The sequence below is a fragment of the Mustela nigripes genome, chromosome 17 (assembly GCF_022355385.1).
Source record: "Mustela nigripes isolate SB6536 chromosome 17, MUSNIG.SB6536, whole genome shotgun sequence".
In the NCBI taxonomy this organism is placed as follows: Eukaryota; Metazoa; Chordata; class Mammalia; order Carnivora; family Mustelidae; genus Mustela; species Mustela nigripes.
In genome coordinates this window covers 27,845,049-27,867,291 of record NC_081573.1, presented here as the reverse complement: position 1 = coordinate 27,867,291, position 22,243 = coordinate 27,845,049, and the positions used below count along the sequence as shown (strand labels likewise).

The window sequence follows — 22,243 nt, the reverse complement described above, 5'->3', positions numbered from 1 at the left end:
ATAACTTTAAATTACCTGTTGCCACATAAGGCAACATTCTCAGGCTCAAGGAAGGAGTTAAATATTTGGGGCCGTTATTCAGGCTACTACATGTACTGGGCTGTTCTCCATGACAGGTCTTCCTGAAGCTTGTCCTTGGTGAACAAGCCCCCTGACTCCTGGCAAGGCCAGCCCCTCCTCATAAGGTCCCAACCCTTACGTGTCTCTGCTCAATCCCCAATCGATTCCCCTCTATTGATAGAACCTTCACTTCCTTTTTTTTTTTTTTTTTTTTTTGAGAGAGAGAGTGCACCCATGTGAGTAGAGGGGACAGGCAGAGGGAGAAGCAGGTGCTCCACTGAGGGGGAAGCCTCACATGGGGCTCAATCCCAGGACCCTGGGATCATGACCCAAGCCAAAGGTAGACACTTCACCAACTGAGTCACCCCGGCGCCTCTGTTTATTTCCTTCCTAGCCGTTATCACAGTGGACCTTATTTTCTGTATCTTCCAGTTCACTAGTTTTCTAACCACCTCTCCCCTCCTCACCAACCTACATGCCTTGAGGACCGGGATCGTGTCTCTGTTGTTCTTCCACCGATGCTCCTACCATATCTGGCCCATAAATCATTGCTGAAGGAATTTCAGGAAAATGAAATTTACAATCCAAAGATGCTGCCACACACAAGGACTGCTGTGTTGACTCCTCAGGGAAAGCTGGCCTAGTCGATCCCCACCTCTCTCCCAATCTTCTGTATCAGAACAGTGGACTGGACAAAAATGAACACCACGAGCAGAGAGCCCACAGGCAAGCCCGTATGCGGGAGCCCACAGACATGCCGCCGCATTTCGCAAGCCAGGCCCCCAAAACCTGGCCAGGGAGCGGATCTCACTTTGGTGAGGAGCCCCCTGAGCTCATTAAATGCAGCTGAGAATGATTTCAGCGAGACCGTCTCAGGAGGCTGCTTGCTGAGAAGAGCTGTTCCAGAACCTTCTCCATCCTTCTCCTGCTAAAGACTCCTGGAGCCCACATTGGCCTTGCCACCCCGCAGGGCACCATGAGACTTCCACACGGCCTCAGACTTCACGCAGGGGTAGGCCTTTCTAAGCCGAAGCTCAGAGCGTTTTGTTTGCAGGCCTAGTTCTAAGAATTGCCTTTGCCCTAAACAATAAATGTTCTGGTGCAAACATCATTCTTCCCTCTCCAAGTAAAAAACTGTTGCTTTAATATCTGACAACATTCAAGAATTTTTTTTTAAATATTTGGTCACAATGAAGACAGCTTGGGTGGGAGGAGGGCTCGCCACCGTTTTCTTCACTGTGACTATTTACAGTGTAAAATCCGTGGTTGCATTTTTTATAAAAAACAAACTGGGGAGAATAAAACAAAGTGGTTTGTAAATATTAACCAGTGTTCACGAATAATAATGTTTAAGTAGTAACACTTGCACAGCACCTGACAGTTTATAGAGGCTTCAACATACATCATTTGGGGGGAAAAAAAATCCGGGAAAACATCTGTCTTATAAGGAAAAGTCTTTGATCTTGCCCCTATAAACTTCTGATCCATAACTTTCTATCATGTAACACCGAACCACCTCTTCGGAATCTATTTTGGAAGTCTGCTGTCAGAGTCCCTCTCCCAGGGACCAGGCAGAGCCCTGGGGGATTCGCTCCAAATCCTGGCCAGGACTGATTCTACAACACTGCGTTTGGGTGGAGAGCGGCTTCCAAAAGCTTAACTGAAGTCTAACTGATTTCCCTGGAAATAAAAGTGTGTGTGCGATATCAGCTGTAGTGTGGTCTTATTTTCCTTGAAAATCCAGAATGTCTGGGGGAACTAAGTGGCTGTCATGTGTCCCCTTTCAATAATGTCTTAAGTATCGGGAAGGACAGCAGGTAAATTATAGCCCTTCCCACCCTGCATTTGTGGCTCTAAATATCAAAGCTGAAAACACCCAGTATTCTGAATCCTTCCCATGTGCAGGGGTATCCAGAATGAGGGGAGGGACCAGATGTGGGGAACAGCCTGGAGAGATGACCACCCAGGAGTTGAAACCTGGCAGAAAGTTGCATCCTGAGTCCCCCTCCTCATTGTGAGTCAGGCAGGAAGGGGACTCTCCTGCGGATCCAGGTCTCAAACCCACAATGATACGATAACATCCATGGGCCCTGCTGTCCTGTGTCAGATCAGCAGGAGGCAGGGAGGAGCTACCCTTCTGCAACACTCCATGGACTGAATCTTGGGCAGAACCGGATGCAAAATCGGCTGCAGAAAAGTATGCTGTGAAGGACCCTGTTGCTCCTTCCTCTGCTGGAACAGAGATGACCTGTTGCACCAGCCCTGACCTGGGCAGGACACGGCTCTGTATCCAACTTCAGGGGTCCAAACCCACAGCCTGTTCGCAAACACGCTGAGATCAACACTGGCCCCCAGGCTTCAGAGCAAGAGTCTGGTGTCTCTCTGGCCGAGCCTCTCCACTTCCTCGGCAGAGAACGTGTTGCCTCGGAGCCTAAAGGGGACAAAGTAAAGAGAGGTTCGGATGAGTGCTGAGCCTGGATGGTGCCTTTAATGGGAGGCTGCTACTTTCTAAACCTGGGCCTTGATGGCCTGGCCCTTGGGTCCTGCTGCAGCCCTGCCCTGCTGGCGTTAGCCTTGGTCCACCCAGGGCAGCTCACAAAATCATTGTGTGTGATGAAGCAAGACTTTGTGACTCTGCAGAGAAAATCTGCACCGGACCCGGCCGGCCCCAACTCCCCAAGGCTGGCGATTCTTTTTAAGGCAACAGCAGAATCTACCAAGAATGCAATGAGCAAACCCTCGTGCCCTCCCAAGTCCTGTCAACAGGTGGCAAATAACATCAGAACCCTTAAAATATCAACCCGATGCTGGCTTCTTCCCCCTGGACGCAGAATGTGACATTTCCTATGACCATGTGATGGTTTAAAACAAACACAGAAACAAAAACCCACGCTCTGCCCAGGACCCGAGGACCTCACGGTCTACAAGGCTTATGCAATCATACGGAAAGGAAAAATCTCTTCCCGACAAGTTTTTATTTTTAACTTCATCATCCAATATGTATTGTCGCTGTTGCCTTGTTTTGATTTTTGAGGGAGGGACTGGTCCATCAGCAAATGCAAAGCAGGGGTTACAAGTTTAAAGGGACAAGACAGGCCACATAGAGCGGTCAAAGGAGCCTGGTGCAGGACGCCAGACTTTCTGGGTATCCGATCGGCATGAGCTGCTCTGCCCATCTCAGTGGGGCAGCCCTACTCTACTCTGCTTACTTGCTGGCATTTCCCATGGGGACCCAGAGTTGGAAGCCTTGGGAAGAAAACTCAGAAATATGATTTCCATGGGGGAATCTCCTAGTTTTGAAAGGTTGGCTTGTAGCTCAGTGCCTGAAACACGTACAGTGGGACATTCACTCGTTACACACCAAACCGGGGGAAACCTTTCTACTTACTCTGGGAGTGAAATACATCCGTGGAAGGAAGGAGCATACATCTCTGAAGGTGAGACTCAGTGTTTTTTTCAAACACATGAAGGAATGTGGCTTTTAATTATAAAGATCTGGAAACACTGGGCAGCAGCACCTTCCTCCCCCCATCTATCCCCGCCCCCCAATGTCACCTCCATCCAGAGACAACAGCCCTGACCTGAGAAGGCAGGTGCAATGCCCCCAAGTTCATGTGTCCATGTCTATCTTCCACCACACCTCTTCCTACACTGTCACTGGGAACAGAAACCTTCCTGAATACTCAGGGTTTAAAAATGAACCACATGGTCCATGCTGGGATATGGGAAAACATCTTCCCCGGACAGAAATTAGATCCACTGCAAGCAGCATGGCATGGAGTGTCAGGCCCAGGGGGAAAATGCTCAGGTTTCCTCTTTCTCCTGGCCCCATTTTACAGATTGGAAAAAGGAGGCTCAAAGAGGTAAAGGGGATGGCCCAGGGGCCTTACCAGACTTCTAGGATGGTGTCATTCCTTTCTAGGGCCCGCAGGAGGGCTTCTGCCCCAAAGTAGGTGATGGAGTTGTCAGACAGCCTGGAGAAGAAGATGGAAGGGTGAGCTTCAAGGATGCTTGGTTCTCCTCTTGGGCCTGTCCGATTAGAGGCGTCTTTGGGAGGGGGCTAGCCTACAGTACAGAAGCCCACCTGCCCCCTTGACATGTCCCTCTTCTGTCTGAGATTCCCAAAGAACTCATCCACAAAGGCTCAAGGCCCCCAAGGAAATGCACCCCTCTCTCCCCCATTCCCCGAATTCGTGTATCTAGTCAAGTAGCTACTCCCTCTGGAAGGCGATCTGGCATGAGGGGTTAAGTATGTGTGTTTTACTCCCTGGGTTCCAATCCAGCTTATACTGCTCCTTTTTGGATTTCCAGCAAATTAATGCCAACTTCCTTTAGGTCTTTCTCTGCAAGACCTAAAAGAGCACCTACCTTGTAGAGTTTAAGAGTTAAAACAAAGGAATGGGGGCGCCTGGGTAGCTCAGTGGGTTAAAGCCTCTGCCTTTGGCTCAGGTCATGATTCCAGGGTCCTGGGATCGAGCCCCACATCGGCTCTCTGCTCATCAGGAAGCCTGCTTCCCCCTCTCTCTCTGCCTGCCTCTCTGCCTACTTGTGATCTCTGTCTGTCAAATAAATAAATAAAATCTTAAAAAAAAAAAATGGCCAAATGCATTTGGCCCCATACTCAACTGATGGGAAATAACCAATAGATGGCAATATTTCCATTTGGGGAGTAGATGGGGGACACAGGGACACGGATTTCAGCAAATACAAGGTTGGCAGTTGAGAGGGGAGAAGGCACCCTGTTAGGGACAATGGGGGAAGAGCCACTACCCTTTGCCGTTCTTTTAGCTCACAGCTTGGCCTTCGAGACATCTCCAGGATTTCAGGACCATCCAGGAAGTGGCCCCAAAGCCAACACTGATAATAACGAAGGGCCAGGATCTGCTGAACTCTTACAACGCACCAGCCCAATACCTCCGTCAGCTCAGTAACGCTCACGACCCTAAGAGCAGGGTCCCATTATTAATTACCCTCCTTTACACTCAGTGCCACTGAAACACAAATCCAAAGAGAAACAGTAGGTAATGTTGGAGCCGGGGTCCAAACCCAACCCACCAGGTACTGGAGCCCTTACACTGAACCAACGTTTGGTAGTCACTTTGCCTGGAAAAAGAAGGAAGCAGGCTTTTTTTTTTTTTTTTTCCTTTTTTCTTTCTTCCTTTTTTTTCCCCCTAAGATATATAAGAAGATTGTTTTTTTTTTTTTTTTTTTTTAAGATTTTACTTAACTTATTTGAGGGAGAATACAAGCAGAGGGAAGGGGCAGAGCAGACTCCTCTCTGAGCAGGGAGCCTGATGGGGGGCTCGATCCAAGGACTCCAAAATCATGATCTGAGGCAAACTCAGATGTTTAACTGACTGAGCCACTCAGGTGCCCCAGGAAGCTCGCTTTAATGGGGAAACCATGAGGGATGATGGAATGCAGGGGTGCTTCATTCTACCAGGCAGCGGGGAACAAGGCCGGCTGCTATCCCTGGCAGCCCTTGGGGTTGCCTGAGCTAAGTCTGTGTCGGTGATGGAGGACAAACATGCCAGGTCCACACCTGGTTGGTACTAAAGTAACCAAGGTACTACTGCCAGACCCCCTCCCCCATGTGCAAAGACTGGCGTCCCCCCCTTAGACCATCCAGGCATCCCCCAGTCCTCCCAGCTCTGTTTCACCCAAGTGACGAGTGGAAGTGTTTTCCCCCAAACATTTGGCAACTTCCTCGCCCCTGCAAAGCAACACAAACAAGTGTTGCCAGAGTGGCTGGCGGGCTGGCAGCAAAGCAGACACTCTCCCAGAGGCAGCTGTCTGCCCGCCTCGGAAGTGGAGCGTGTTCCATGGGCCACATTTGCCAGGGTGGATGCCACCCTTCCTGTCACACAAGGAGCTGTCTGAGGCTGTCCCTCTCCAGAAAGACCATTGGTGCCTAGCAGGCACGGCTCCATCCTCGAGAAGCCCATGCACCAGCCGGTGATGACCCCTAGCTGGGCTCCTCCTCCCATCCTTTGTCCCTTTCCTGGGGGTGGGGGGTGGGGGGAGGCCCCGCCGAGCCCACCGCTAGGGGTGGCCACCGCTTCTGGCCAACGCTGCCGCCCTCCAGCTGGTGGCTCCTGGACCCTCCGCAGGACCTTCAACCAGAGCCTACCCACCTTCACCAGCCTTCCCCACCACCACCAGCCTGATCCAAGTTTCCTTCATCTGCCGCCTGGAAGACAGCAGGAGCTCCTGCCTTGTCTCCCCACTTCCATCTTACCCCTCTCCCATCTGTTCTACACAAAGCAGCAAGTATGATCTCGTTGTGATGTAAATCAGATCATGTCACTGCCCAGATTAAAATCCTCCCAAGGCTTCTCAATGCCCCTAGAATAAAGCCCCAGATCCTTCCCATGGCTCTGAGGCCTATGTGCCCCACCCACCCTGCCCCTTCTCCCTCCACCCTCCCCTCCAACCATGTAGGTCCTGCCTGCCCTTCCCAAAACCACAAAGCTTTTTTCTGCCTCAGGGCCTTTGCACTTGCTGTTTGGGCCACCTGGGGTGCACATTCCTGAGACCTCAGCATTACAAGAACAATAATGTTTCTAGGTTATTCAGGTTTCAACTCCAATGCCACCTTCCCAGAGAGGCCTTGCCCAGGCAGCTGCAACCCTGGCCCTCCAGATACTCCCAGACACATCTTTCCCTTGAATTCTCTTTAGAGCCCTTATACATCTTCTTGTGTATCTGCTTACTTGTTCATTATCTGCCTCTCCCACTAGAACCGAAGAGCTAAGGGGGCTGAAGCCTGCTCTTTTCTTTCCACCACTCTATCCTCGGGGCCTCCAACAGTGCCTGGCACAGTTAGTGTTCCGGAAATATTTCTTGCAAGAGTACATAAATGGATGAATGTAGGCATGGATGCACAACAAAGAAATAAATGAACGCACCCATGAATAAAGGCAAGCGTGCCTGCTTGCACAGCACAAGAGAAACCACTGGCAATGATGGAAGAAGACATCAGCCTGAGCTAGAGATGACCCCTGCCCCCAGAGAGGGGGCAGGCAAGTCCTGTAAACCCCATAGCGGATGCCATCGGCAACCCATCCATATGCCCTCAGCTTTCCCCTCTAACTCCAAGGGCTGCTTGCTGGGAAAACCTCCACACTCTGCCAAAGGACTTTCTAACAGACCCCCAGCGTGTACTCGGCCATGTGCAGGGCAAACCAGAAGCCCTAGAAAATTCATATTCCCACAAGCACACGGACGCAGGACAGGCAGTTGATGGATAAATATCCCGGCTGCCTCACTCCTCAGTTGGGGAGGGGTTTCTGGAGCTCCCCAGCAGGTCTGAGCTCCCGCTGCCCTCGGTGATAAGCAGGGTCATAACTGCCTGATGACACCCTTGTTCCTCAGTCCATGTCCTCCCCTATGTCAGGTCACTGACCTCTCAGCATCGTGAGCTGGGACCACCTCCCCAGTAAACAACTCTGTGTCTGGGGGATCCCTGAGTTAGCCAGGTGGGAAACTGCCCAGATTACTCACCCACCCCCAGCCCCCCTACCAGGTCAGTCATTGTCATTCCAGCTCTTGCTCACAGGGTCCTTACTTCAGAACTTTCAAACTTGAATTCTTCTCAAGTCCTTCAGCAAGAGAACACACACCTTCATCCTGAAGACGGTTCTCCTCCAGGCTGGCAAGAGCAAGAGAGAAAACCTGGTTGATACGGTAACGTTTATTAGGGAAGAGGATGTCATTAAGGATTAATCTGCTTCCCCCCTCCCCCAGTTAGAAAAGCCGACTTCTAAAAAATCTACACTTACAGAAAAAGTGAGAACAGGGAGAGCTGGGGGGTGAAGGTTTTCATTCTGGGGGTGCCTCTGGGAGAGAATTCACCCCAGGCTTCCTCATGTCCCAGTGACCTAACAGCCATTTTCCGTTTCTTATTCATGGAAGCCTTATTCTATTTGGGCAGCCCTGTGCTTGATTCAAAAACAAACAAACAAAAAAAGCTGCATTTCCCACTCTCCACGATGGCTGTGTTGGCCAGTGATGTCCACATGGCCAAGTGCTGGTGATGGGGCTTCTGGAAGTCATCTTTCCAGGACAGAAACCTCAGTTGCCTGTGCCTCCTGCCCTTCCTGGATATACAGACTGAATCTGGGACACAGAAATAGTGCTGCAGGTATCAGAAGTCGTCTGGTGACCATGAGGCACTCAACCTTGAAGCCATAGGTTGAGGATGTGAAGGGACAGAGAGACAGCATTTTCAGGCCCCTGCTGGCCTGCTGGAGCCATTACACCAGCTCCACGCCCCCTGCCTCCAGACTGGTCCAACATGAAGATGATAAATCCTTTACTGGTTTGAGCCCCTGGACATGGAGTTTTTCCTGCCCTGCAGCCCAGCCATGTCATCATAACTGATACACCCAAGGGTGAGACCTGCCTCTAATGAGAATTTCCAAAGGGTACAGTCAATCAGGATATAACCAATGGGACGTCAGCAGAGCTATGGAGCCCTGCTGATAGCCAAGGCCACTAAAATATCCATTTTGTGACAATGATCAGAGGTTTCAATGCCCTTCCACTTCCTGGAGAAAGCAGCATTTATTTGATCTCCCTGATATAATCAGGGACTGCCCAGAACACGTCCTAGGAAGACCAGACTAGTGGCATCTAAAGGACAGGAAACCTAGAATCAGTTTCGGGTCAGCAATGTACAGTTCACCTTTTAACTTGCTCCAAACCCCACTCCACCTTCCAAGGTGACCCTCACTCTACTTTCCAGTGTTCTTAGATACTCGCCTTAGAAAAACAGGGTGCCTGGGTGGCTCAGTGGGTTAAAGCCTCTACTTTCAGCCCAGGTCATGATCCCAGCATCCTGGGATCAAGTCCCGCATAGGGCTCTCTGCTCAGCAGACAGCCTGCTTCCCCCTCTCTCTGCCTACTTGTAATCTCTGTCTATCAAATAAATCTTTAGCTTGCTTCTCCTTCTCCCTCCGCTTGTGTATCCTCTCTCTCCATCAAATAAATAAATAAAATCTTTAAAAATGAAAAAAAGAAATAAAAACATCTTGCATACAATAACATGTGCTTTACCATTCAAAGCAGTCATCCCCTCATTTTACTGTGTCCCCAGATCCATTTGGTAAGAAACCTGGGATGCAGGGATTGTTCGATGACTTGTGGGAGATCACAGCGGGCCTGGAAGCTCAGCCGGCTGGATTCCAGAGTCTCTGCTCCCCACCATTATGCCACATGGAGGAAGGACACAAACCCATATGCTTCATGCCACCCGGGACAGAGAGAAAGACAAACCCAAAACCCCAACTGCTCCATTATCCTGTTTTTTCCATTTCCATGGAGGAGACCCAGGAATAAAGTAAGGCTGTTAACTGCCTCCCCAAAGCAGGGGATCCCCCCCAACTCACCAGAGTTCTTCCAGCGCCACGTTCTTTTCCAACATTAACGCCAAGGCTTGAGCCCCCGTGCTGCCAATGTTGTTGCCCACTAGGCTGAACGAAATCAAGGATCGAAAACATGTCAAGGCGGGGAGGGACCACAGAGATAAGCTTAGCCAAGAAGGGCAAAATGCACAACATGTATGGCCCTACTCCCTAGTCCGTTTCACCTCGGACGTGACTGATTGATTACCATGCTCTCCTTCGTGAAGCCCAGGAAGCAGCCTTAGACTCCTTCCCGACAGGATGTCCTGGGCAGCCACTAAGAATGGACGGGAGTTTGTTCTTGAGATAAAATACATCTGAGGCAGCCCCAAATCTTCAACTTATAGATAAGGAATCAAGACCCATTCTATAATTTTTTTTAAATTTTTTAGCGAGAGACATAGAGAGAAGGAGAGAGAGAATGGGGAGGGGGAGAGGGAGAGGGAAAGAGAGAGATTCTTAAGCAGGCTCCATGCTCAGTGGAGAGCTGGACATGGGCCTCCATCTCCCAACCCTGAGACCACGACCTGAGCCAAAATCAAGGGCCAGATGCTTCACTGACTGAGCCACCTTTGAGAGGAGATGGGACACTCCAAAGTCACCCAGAAAGACTCAACTGTCCTGATTCCAAATCTAAGGGTCTTTTCTTCTTAGGGTGGGGGGAGGGGTGAAAATAAAGTTGAAGCAAATGAAGGATTTTTAAATCTGGCCCAGGTTCCTCCTCCCTCCTCATTCTGGCTCCCCACAGCCATGCAGATCCCGAAGCTTACCTGAGCCACCTCAAGCTCTGGTGATCCCCCAAGGCTTCAGCCAAGGCCTGGGCCCCCTCGTCACCCACCTTGTTGCCCCACAACCTAAAAAGGGCAACAGATTCTGTCAGTCAGTCCGTGAGTAACTGCTATGTGTTCTAGACCCGTATGAGGGGAGCCCTTCCCCTCTACATTCCCGGCCGGGGGCGCTAGGACCACCCAATTCCAGAAGAATCTCAGTGGGGCTTCTAGGTCCCAGCACAGTGGACCCACATCCACATTTTTGGAAGGAGGGCCAAACTACATTTAAACGTTTTTCAGCCAGATTTACAAGCCGTCAGATTTATACAACTGTAGCACATGCCCTCAGGGACAGGGAACTCCCTCTCAGTGACAACTTAAGGGTTGTGATATTTTTCCTGAGCTTTAGGCCAAAGCAGCTTCCCAGTGACTGCTACTCCCAGGCCCTGAACTACCTTCCGGGACCACCCAAAACAAGCCTCTCTTTTCCCACACACCAGCTCTCTCTCTGCTCCTCCCTAGCGTTCCCCATTCCTAAATGGTGCCAAACTCCTTCACTTCCACGGTCGTCCCCCCTCAGATCCCTTGGGTTGGGATGGATGTGTCCCTTTTCAAAAGGTGGTGCCCAGCTCAGACCTTGCGACCTGGCTGTTTTACACACGGAAAGTGAGCCCAGACCTGGCTGGGCACATGGGAGCAAAGCTGGCCAAACTAAGAGGTTCATTGCAATTTCATTCATCGGGTAGATATTTCCTGAGCCCTGGCTATGGACCAACACGGCTCTGTGCCCCAGGGAGATTGCAGAAAACCCTGTAACAGCAAAAAAAAAAAAAAACAAAACAAAAAAAAACAAACAAACAAAAAAAAAAACCCTGGAACAACCTCAGTGTGTCTCAACAGGAGCCCCAGTTAAATAGATTATAGCCATCCAGCCCGGGGAATACTAAGCAGCTTGTCTTTCAAAAATGAGGTCATTAGGGTATGAAAGATTATCGTTAAGCAAGAAGAAAAAAACCAATATTGAGAACAGTTCGCATCAGAGGACAGCATCCGGAGGTTTGAGCACAGTGCCCGGTCCAGACCAGGTGCCTTAAGAAACACCTGTTGAAAGAGAATGTACCCCTCCCTCCAATCCACTAGTTGTGACCCCAAGCCCAGAGAGCTTCGTAGGGCTGGGGCTGCCTTTGTGCTGGACTCCGTGTGGCTCAGCATGCAGCTTGGAAAGGAGCTGATCTCTCGAGCTTGTGGGCAGCTCGCCTGCCTATGAAATGGGTTGGGCCCTAAGGGTTTCGTCTCTCAGAGCCTTGGGTCCTCAAACTCCCATTTCTTATCCAACAAACCCCTAGCTCATGCCAGAGGAGGCGGGACAGGAGGGGGGTGCTGCGTGGATGCCATCCTAGGGGGAGGTGGTCACTCTGCCTGGCAACCAAAGGAAACCACCTCCCCGCCGACCACCGCCACCCCAGCAACACTCTCTTGGGGACCCGTGTTCTGTGGGACAGCCCTCCCAGCCCGCATCTGACTAGTCTGCCCTCCCTGGGCAGCCCTGACCCGGCCCCATGGCAATGCCTGCTCTGAAGGACCTGGCGAAGCCCCCCTCCCACGCTGGGGCCAGTCTCCAGCCCCGTCCACCTCCATCACTTTCCCTGCTTCTCGTCTCTGACTGCATAGCCTCTGTGGAGCTTTTTTATAAATGACCGATTCTTAAGCCCCACACCTCGGCATTTCATTTAATCAGTCTAGGGAGGGACCCAGGCAATGGCATTCTTCGGAGGCTCCCGAGGGGTTCTGGTGGACACATGAAAATGAGAACCACGGCCCTGGCCCCAGCGAGGCCCACCGGCTCATGGGCACTGCTCACCACCACCACCAACCCCCACCACCGCCACCACCTGACATCCTGAACCTCCTGTTTATTGAGTGAAAGACAAACACCAAAGCAGCCAAGGGCCACCCACTCTCTCCCACCACCTCTGGGGCCTTCTGGCTGAAACGTGTCACCTACCTCTAAGTCCCCCAACCCCTCCACCCCAACCCCAACGCAGGTCCCTCTGACCCAGAATCCGACCTACCCCAAGAACTGCAAGGAGGCATTGGCTCTGAGCCCCTCGGCCAGCACCTGGGCTCCCGTGGCAGTGATGTGGTTATTCCCCAGCCTGGAAGGAAAGGCAGGGAGGCTAAGAGAGTGTGGGACAGGGGGATGTGAGTGCCCAGAAAGCCAGGAGCTGGTGGGGCAAGTGTGTCCCAGACATAGAACATGGAGAAAAGCTTTGAGGACCTCCCTATAGGACGTAGGATCCTGTCCTCTCGCTCCTGCCCGCCCAACAGGGAGTGTCTGTGCTTTCCTATTCCCGTTTCGGGGAACTTAGTAATGGTTCCTGCTATTTCAGTTCCCAGCTGCAAAGGGAAAGAAATGGGGGAAACCCGTTTTGCAAAGCAGTGTGACAGGTACAGGCAGGAGGCACAATAGGCAGGTGTCCTCAGAGGTGGTTTCCCCAGGGGAGGGAGGGTGACTCACTGTCACACCTTTTCTTCCCCTGTCAGCCACAGGCTGGGGCTAGACTCTGTGTTCCCTCAGCTTTCCTGGGTTCACTGTAGCTGGTGGGAGAATTCACCTGTTCTGGAAAGAGGGTAGGCCCAGGCCGCTGGGAGAGGGAAGGGGAACCCACTGAGCAGGGGCTGGAGGGGGGAGGCTTCAGCCACATCTAGATGACTCTGAGAGTTTCAGCGAGGGCCCCAGAACTCTTGCTCACAAGCCCAGGCTTCCTGGAATTAATAAGACACTTTCCTCTTTCAAGAGAACTTTCAGACCTATGAAGCCACTGTAGCTCACAGTGCCGTAGGGAAGGTAGCATCACCCCCTTCGAGAAGGAGCGTGGTAGCCTCTCACACCTCTGACCACAGGCCCTGTAACTAAGGGCCCTGCTGCTGGGCTGGGAAACCCAAGGTCGCCTCTGTACCAAGGCCCGCTTCCCACAGGTGGCTCCCAGCCAGTGACCGGGAGACCTGAGACCCATTGGGCAAACTCGGCGGGAGGACTGGCCGCCGCCATCTTTGCTCTTAGAACTGCACGGAAAGCCAGGACACTTCCTCCCAGCCCTCTTTCCCTCCCTCTCCCCCTCACTCAGGGCCAGACCTGCCCTGTGGTCTGCTGACTCTCCCAGCCTCCCCCAGCACCCTCCCCTGCTGCTCCTCATTGGCATTTTCCCAGACAAATTTCTGGCACATCTAATCCCTCCTCAGAGGCCTGAACTCCCGATGGACATACATACGGAGAACTTTCGTGATGATACTCCATCTTTTAACCACTGAGCTCACTACTTGAAGTATTGACTCTATTCTGTCAGCTTTCTACATATGTTAACTTATTTCATCATCGTAACAACCTATGAGGAGGCTGTCATTATTATCCACATTTTACAGAAGGGGAAACAGTCACAGAGACACTGGGCAGACCCAAGGTCATACAGCAAATGAGGATTCGAATCTCAGGGACCCTGGACCCAGACCTCGGTTGGTCTCATTCCAGAGCCCCATGCTCTCCACTTTCCTGCTATTCCAGCCCAGAACCCAGGCATCAAGTTTGCATGTAACACCTTCCCGCTACCCCACAGCCCTCCCTGGCCTCTGGCCACAGCAGGTCTCTGGATTCTAAGTCTCCGGGAGCAGGTAGTGGTGGCAGAAGAGAATCCTTTATACAGAAAGGCCCCTCTGGGCTTGGCCTCTGTAGCCCGGCCTGAGCATGAACTCCACAGTTAGCAATTTTATAATGGCAGTTCCCATTCCCCACACCCAGCCCAGGCCGTAGAAAGAACGGATAAAAGCAATTCTTGGCTTTGCCTGCCTTCACGGCCGCATAAGTCCAGGAGGCAAGGCATTCCCAGAGAAAGAGAGAGAAAGCAAAGCCAGGTCAAGCCAGCGGCCAGCAGGAGAGGAGATTTCATGGTCTCGGGAGAGAGACTCCAGTTAGCCAGCCAGGAGGACCAAGAGCAGCAGAAATGCAGACGTCAGGGACTGGAGTACAAAGCCGGCACCCACCAAGCGCTGACAGGACCTTCTGAGAGCTTTTCGATGACTGGCTGCCACCACCATGATGACAGAGGACTTGCGCACGCCTCTGCCCACAGCTCTGTAACCCCAGAGAGCTCATCACACTCTTGGACACAGGGAAGGAACCCTCTTCAACCCCGGGGGGCTAAAGGTCAAAGGTCAGGAAGCCCTCAGCAGAGCCAGTCTGGAATTTGCTGGGGAGGTCAGAGCATTGGCAAAACTCTGCTCCGAGGGCACACTGGCCCTGTCTGCAGCCGGGAGATCGCCAGCCCAGCAGAGGCCAAGCCAGGGCCAAGACCAGAACAAGTGGGCTCAGCTGGGCAGAAGAAAGGCAGTTTCCAGGGACTAGGAAAGGCCCAGGCTCACCTTAACGCCAGGAAGTTCCGCTTGCACGAGAGGAGCCTGGCCATGGAGGGTGCACAGCCATCGGTCAGTTTGTTGTTAAAGAGTCTGGAAGGTTCCGAAAAAGAGGAGCCGTGGTGACAAAACACAGTGGTCAGTGACCACCCAAGCCCAGGGTGGCCGTTTCCCTCTGCACAGGAGCCGCCCGCACCCTCTGACCAGGCGGACACCCCCGGCCACAGCTCATATCTCACAGCCACTGTCGCTGTGGCATAACCTAGAGCGTGGCTGCGGGCACAAGGCCCCGACCGATGTCCCCAGCCCAAGCCCGACTTACGCTAACTTCTGCAGCTGCTCGCAGTGCAGGGCTCGCTCCACGAGCTTGCAGACACCTCGGTCTGAGATGTTGTTATCCCGCAAGCTGAAGAAAAGACAAAATAAATAAATCTGAAAAGGGAGCGGATGAGGAAAAATCAAAGAAGCAAGAACCCCTCCCCCCCAGAGATTTTCACTCAGGCCCAAAAATGCTGGTGTCTGGCCAGTTTCTGGGAAACACCGCAAGCCCTGAGCACCCCAGAACTGGGAAAAGCCCCATCCCTGATCAGGGTGCCGACGTCAGGCCCTGGGTGGGGGACGGCGCAGCAAGCTGGGCACCCATAGCTCCTGTTAAAGAACACTGGGACCCTGGAGGAAGTGGTCACTGGCCTTGCCTGAGGCACTGTTTTCAGCTCTGTAACACAGAAATGATCTCCATAGTGGCCTCATGAAAGGAAGGTTCCAGAAGTTTCCAAGGTGGGTGGGGTGTGGTGGGAGCTAGCCAGCGCCTACCCCGAGAAGGGTACTGGAGGACAGTACCCACCCCCAAACTCGCTTGATCACCAGATCTTCAGAAAGCATCTCTAGAATGCAGACTTTCAAACCCCTCCCCTGGGTGGGGGTGACGGTGGGGCCCCAGGACCTGTGTATGGTAACAGCTGTGCCCATGATCCCCATCTTCAGGCAGATCCCGGAGACCCTAACGTAAAGGTTAAGGACCTGGGCTCTGGGATCTCTCAGTGGAAATTCAGATCCTTAGCAGCCATTTCCGGGCTATTTGCTGTTCCCTTCCTCTGTAAAAGGGAGAGGATGGCACCTGGGTGGCTCAGTGGGTTAAAGCCTCTGCCTTCAGCTCAGGTCATGATCCCGGGGTCCTGGGATCGAGCCCCGCATCGGGCTCTCTGCTCAGCAGGGAGCCTGCTTACTCCTCTCTCTCTCTGCCTACTTGTGATCTCTGTCTGTCGAATAAATAAATAAAATCTTTAAAAAAAAAAAAATTAAAAGGGAGGATGGCATTCCCAGCCCCACCTGGATGTGGAGGTCAGATTTAAAGAGACAGTGCATGTAAAGTCCTGGGAGCACCCATAACGGGTAGAAGCTTCCCTATAACCAGGACAACTCATGTGCATACAGCACCCGATGCGTGGGCGCTCACCTAAGCACTTCCCAAAAGTAAAGGTATTTAATCCTCAGGAAAGCTCGCTGTGTAGGTACTATTATGATGTCTATTCAGGGGAAGGAAACTGAGGCACAGACAAGGGGAGTGACCCACGCAAAGGTCACTCAGCGCCTAAAGCATCAGGGCTCCGTAAGTCTTGTCCCAAAGCCCACCCCGGAGCACAACATCACGTGTTTCTCTCCCCCTCATGCCTTCTATATGGGCTTCTAGAGTCCCGATTTTCAGGCTGCAGGTCATGACCCGTTGGTGGGTCATAAAATCAACTCTGAAGGTCTAGCAGCATTTTTATTAAAAGGGAAAAAGAACAGAAGAGGGCAGAAATGTATCCGGGTTTACACAGGAAAGCCATTTTGTGAAGTTTTTGTTTCACTTTTAGATGGCTGTGTGCCTGCTTGTACCTTCTCCTTCACGGTGGGTCACAGCCAAAAAAACCGTGAAAGCCCGCAGCCGGGAGTCAGAGCCAGGGTCGAAAGAAACCTAGATGGGGACACTTTGTAGACACGTTTCCTGGAGGCTGAGCGTTTCTGTTGGCATGGAAACATTTCCAGTGGGAGAGAGACAGTGTGGCTATGGGGGAGAGGAACCTACCCACCCCCGTCCACTAGCCTCTGTCTCTGTCTGTCTCTCTCTGCACACACGCGTGCACACACACACACACACACAGGAAAGGCCCAAGCAGCAACCTTCTCATCCTTTCTCCTCCCACGCACGCTGGCAGTTTCGGTACAGAGAGTAAAGAGCAGTAGAACTTGGTCAAGGTCTTTTATGGTTCATGGAAAATCAAGCTGGTTCCTACAGACCACCCTAGACCCACAGAATGAGAATCACTGGGGACAGGTCCTAGAATCTGCATTTCCAGAAGCTCCTCTGCACCTATAGGCTGAGCACTGGAACCAGACCTTCCTCACCTTCCTCTGAAAATAGATAGACCTTGAGCTTCCCCTCAGCCCTTTGACACATCCCAGGAGGGACATGGGCTTTCCTTAACTGAGAAAAGAGGGGATCCACTCATTCTATGGGTGGACTGGTCTATAAGGATCAACCAGGCCAGTGGTTCCTGACCTCTTGGGGTTTGAGGACCCCTTTGAGAACGACAGTTCCACCATCCCAAAAAATGTTCATATTTTGTCAGGAAAATGACTCCCACAGACAGGCCTCAGACTTCTTGAGTGAAAAAGGAGGGATTCCTCCTTTCTGGGGAAACAGAATCATCTTCATTTGCCTGGCCAGGTCCACTTTCCCTCTCTACCTGGCTCTCGGTCCTGAGGAGCTGATGATGCCCACGGATGACAGCAGCAGTCACCCAACTCCAGGTTGGGTGGTCAAGGCATGAGCAGAAAGAGGAAGAAGGGACAGGGCCCCATTCTCCCAGCTTTCTATAGCCTCTACTCCTATCAGAGAGCCTTCTCCACACTGCTTCTCCTTCTCCACACCTCCTTCTCCAGGCCTACAGAGGGTGACAGTTCCATCCCTACCCCCACCCCACAGTCACTGGCCCCAGGACCTTGCTGTATCCCTTTAGGCTCTTCCTAATTGCTGCCCAAGCCTCTGAAAACAGTCCCTTTATTAAACTTTCTGTAAATCACTCAATTTAAATGTGTCGACTTTCTTCCTGATAGATTTTTAACATATACCATCTATAATATACATGTTCACTTACAAAATATGCTACATATTGTGTTATTATTACCTTATATTTATAAACTTAAGAGCATGGACCCTATGTTAGGGATAACACAGACCACCATAGTTTCTAACTGATATGCCTATGTTTGCTCCAGAGAAAAAGAAAACCTGGCTGCTTTGGCTCAGGGAAGGTACGCCATCCTAATATATTCAAGGGGAGGTATGTCCCTCCCTTGCTTAGGGTCAAATTAACGTCATGTGGGATAGACCGAAAACCCCAGAAGGCTGTGAGTCGATTTTAACGTTAAGCTACCACTTCTGCTTTCTCGGAGGTTTTAAATAGGGAGCAGGACATGCCCTTTCAAGGCAGGGAGGAAAGTGGGGGAGCCTGCTGCCTCCTGGCTGCCAGACCTGGGCATGCCCTCTGTGTGCACCTGCCCCAAGATGTGGAGAGAGGCCCTGTGGGGGCTGAAATAAGACTGATGTTCTGAAGGGGGAACCTCCCACTTCCAGACGGGGGTCCAGAAGCAGTACAGATGATGGCATCATCTCACGGGGGTGCCACACCACATGAGGGATAAAAAGGCAGGTGCCATTCTGCAGCCCCTTCCAGCTCTTGGATCCCGACATTCACATCTCATTGTGATCTCAAAATCTCTCATGGGGTCTCAGTCACCTCTAAATTGTGGGTGGCTCCTAATAACTCACACATAATACGCAAAACTGGACGTGTCACTTCAAGGTTCTCGTGGAGCCCCCAAAATCTATCCCTGGGGCAGGCTGCTTATGGGGAGTAAGGACTTGTCACGGGAAAGATGTGATCTGTTGAAACCAGCTCTGCCATCTCCGGTGTCATGGTAGACCAAGGACTTTGCTTCTCTGGGCCTCATACAGAGGATAATGGGTAGACGGCCCAGGGTGTTCACCGAGATGAAAGGAATTAATTGTAGGAAGTGAGTAACACAGCGCCTGACAGGCAGGACACTCCATAAGCATGGGGTCATCATCACTGCGAAACTAAGGCCCAGACTGGGGAAGGGGCTGGGCTGGAGTTGCTTAGAAGGGGTGGTGGGGCCCAGACCCCCAGGGCTCAGTGCGGAGCTCCCACAATGCACCTCAGCGCCGGCACTCCCCCACACCTAGCCAGCGCCGCCGAGCAACACTCACTATAGAGCCTTGCAGACGTTGAGGCAAGGCAGCAGCTGCTCCACACCAACATCCCCTACAGAGTTGTGGTCCAGCTGCAGGGCCACGGGATGCCGGAGGTGCCGCAGCACAAACGCCAGGGCAGCACACTCTGCGGGGCCCACGCCGCAAAACGTCAGCTTCAGGTGCCCGACCTTGAGCCCCCGCACGGCCTCCTGGGCCAGCCGTTCCTCCTGCATCTCGTACAGGCTCCGGATAAGCCAGATGAACCCAGGCATGGCGTGCATGCTCTTGGCCTCCCCCGGCACGGCCGGAGGGATGGAGTGGAAGTGCTTGTGGAGGCTGCGGGACAGACAGCTGCGGGCACAGGCCTGGCGCTGGAGCAGGGCCTTCTCGGACACCTGGCTCCCAGCCAGCAGGCCCTGGTGCTCCCGGGACAGCAGCCCTGCCAGGAAGGCTGCTGTGATCTGGAGGTTGTGGGGCTCAGCCTCTTGCAGCAAAGCGGCCGTGCTGCCCTCCTGGTGCTCTGAGCGTGGCACGCACATGGGGGGCAGCAGCCGGGCCAGCAGCGAGCTGTGTGGCCCGTGACAACTGAAGAGTTGTCTGAGCAAGGACGGCGACAGGTCAGCACTAAGCACAAGGTACAAGGCTGCAAAAAAACACTGGAAGGTGATGTGCAGGAATTCCAGGGGGGCTGTGCCCCCCTGCACAACACTCTTGGCATGCACCAGGAAGCCAAGAGAAATGTCCTCGCTGTCGATGTGTGCTGCCTGGAGCTGCTTGTCTGAGAATACATAGCAGCATGTACCCAGGCCCCAGACAGCCAGCCGGCCCAGGTGCAGGAGGGAGGGGAGCCTGCCTTGAAGCAGGCCGGGTGCCAGACCGCAGGGCACCGAGTCTGGTGGGGAGGCATGCAGCAGAAAATGCTGCAGGATCAGCAGGTACAGATCCGTGGTGGTCTTTGGGGACCCGCCACCATGCAACAACAGTTCCTGGTGGCATTTGGACACCATCCACGAGACAACAGGAAGGTGGCACAACCCATGCAGGGGTGAGGTCGCTTTGAGCAGGCGGACAAGGCGGTCAGCCACCCCCGGCTCACGGTGGCACTTCCTCAGGTACAGCTCGATGCCCTCTTCCGAGAAGCCCTTGAGGTGGAGTTCCAAACGCAGGTACTTCCTGAGCAGTGCGGACACTGCATCCGGACGGCTGGTCAGCACCTTGCGTGCGTTCTTGAGCAAGTTACCCTGCAGAAGGTTGAACAGCAGATTCTCGACAGAGGTGGGGTCGGTCGGAGAGCAGTGGCGCTCACGATCCGAGAACCTGAACTTGAACTCATCAAAGCCATCGAAAGTTAAGAGGACACGGTTGGGGTGGTCAAGGAGGAACTGGAAGACCTCCTGTTGGCCAAGGTCAGGCCAACAGCAGTGTTCAAAGAGCAGCGTCTGCACAGACAGCGGCTTGGCCACACACTGCAGCTGTCGGCAGCTGAATGGGAAGACGAAGAGAAATTCCTGGAAGTCGCGCCCTGAGGCCCACAACAGGTGCATCTGCTGTAGCAGCGTGCTCTTGCCGCTGCCCGCCTCGCCCACGACCAGCACAGTGTCTGCCTCTTCATTGAGGTGGCCACGGGTGCCGAAGAGCTCCTCCAGGCCCAGCGTCACAGGGCTCTTCTGTGGGAGTCCGGCCAGGCCCCGCTCTGTCCGGATTTCTAGAACATTCTCTGTGTATATTTCCTCCAGGCAAAGATTCTCTGCCCCATCGTAGGTGCTCAGAAAGCGAGACTGAGCAGATATCGTGGTCCTCAGCTTGGACATGTACTTCTTACAGGCGGCATCTGGAAGACCAAAGAAGAGGCTGATGAGGTAGGACAGTGGGGAGGATGGCTCTGGCAGAGAGAGGGCTGCACGAGGGCATGTGATGTTATACATGGAGAGAAGAGCCGGCGTGTGCCAGCCCCGGCTTCTGCAATCACAAGCTATGGGCTTTGATGACAGTTGCATAACCTTCCTAAGCCTGGGAATCCCCTCACCCACCCCCAGGCTTGAAGTGGGAAAATGGGGGTCCCTACCTTATAGGGTTTACATGGAGCAATGAAGATAATTCATGTCAAGTGCTTCATTTAGCATCCAACCCAGTACTCCAAAGATATTTGCTAGTGGTATTATTATTACTACTGACATCAGGAAGAGCTGTAGATTAGGGGCGCCTGGGTGGCTCAGTGGGTTAAGCCTCTGCCTTTGGCTCAGGTCACAATCTCAGGGTCCTGGGATTGAGCCCCACATCGGGGCTGGGTGGGTGGGGGGGTCCCTGCTCAGCAGGGGGCCTGCTTTCCCCTCACTGCCTCTCTGCCTACTTGTGATCTTTCTCTCTCTTTATTTTTAAATAAAATCTTTTAAAAATCTTTTAAAATCTTTTAAAAGGCTGTAGATTAGAATGAGCATCAGGCTGGGGTCAGAGGACCTGCCTGCTGATGCCTGTCCAGCCGAATTGGTTAGGATGGCCTTCGAGAAGCCTCTTCACCATTCAACCTCAGCTGCATCTTTCTAAAGAAAAGCACAAGGTATAAGAGCCCGGCAGCCCAGTTTCTGAAGTCAGATATGCCTGGGTTTGAAAGCTGGCTCCCTCATTACCTTGTGCAAGCCACTTAACCTTCCCCTTCTCAATATACTTATCTCCAAAATTAGGGACAATCCACAGCTTGAAGGATTGTTACAGGAGGACACAAGATACAGTAGAATTGAGCAAAGTCTGACATATGGTAAACTCTTGAAAGTAGTGTTTGTTATCATGATACTGATGGGTTTGGTAGGTACAACAGGAATACCATGTCCCAATCCTCGGGATCTGTGAGTATGTTACCTTACTTACAAAGGAGGGACTTTGTGATTAAACTAAAGAGACAAGGATTTTATCCTCGACAATCCAGGTGGACCTAGCACTGTTTGGTGTCAGGGTCAGTGGGGTGCCGGGGTCAAGCACTTGGACAAGAGTCCTTGATCAAGATTCACTTCCCCATCCTCTTCGCTTAACCCTCGGCAACCTGCTTGCACATGGGGTGTGTCCACAAGGCTGCTGCTTTTCCTTTACCATCCTAATAACCAACGTGAGCAAACTACTTTCTGTATCAGGAGTCGGTTCCCCTTTCAGGGAATGGGGAAGTGGTAGGCCAGGGCCCCCAGGGTGGGGGGACCTTGGGGCATCACGGCTTCACTGCTCCCGAACAAAGATTGGCGCCCTTGTTCTCAACTCAAAAACTAACAAGTAGGGCACCTGGGTGGCTCAGTGGGTTAAGCCGCTGCCTTCGGCTCAGGTCATGATCTCAAGGTCCTGGGATCGAGTCCCGCATC

The 22,243-nt window shown here is 52.5% G+C and overlaps 1 protein-coding gene across 2 annotated transcripts in view; it reads right to left on the bottom strand.

The window, feature by feature from the left end:
- Positions 1-241: 241 nt before the first annotated feature.
- Positions 242-22,243, bottom strand: part of NOD2 (nucleotide binding oligomerization domain containing 2) — a 36,404-nt gene continuing 14,402 nt past the window's right edge. Inside the window, exons 4-12 of one of the 2 annotated variants that reach the window (XM_059382467.1) lie at positions 18,915-20,730; positions 14,964-15,047; positions 14,651-14,734; positions 12,307-12,390; positions 10,235-10,318; positions 9,450-9,533; positions 7,628-7,711; positions 3,951-4,034; positions 242-2,491 (exon numbers count right to left, since the gene is read on the bottom strand). In XM_059382467.1, coding sequence (XP_059238450.1) covers positions 2,419-2,491; positions 3,951-4,034; positions 7,628-7,711; positions 9,450-9,533; positions 10,235-10,318; positions 12,307-12,390; positions 14,651-14,734; positions 14,964-15,047; positions 18,915-20,730 — 2,477 coding nt within the window. In that variant the 3' untranslated portion in view covers positions 242-2,418. Of the gene's footprint in view, positions 2,492-3,950; positions 4,035-7,582; positions 7,712-9,449; positions 9,534-10,234; positions 10,319-12,306; positions 12,391-14,650; positions 14,735-14,963; positions 15,048-18,914; positions 20,731-22,243 lie in introns of those variants that run through there. The other variant, XM_059382468.1, reaches the window with a different exon arrangement.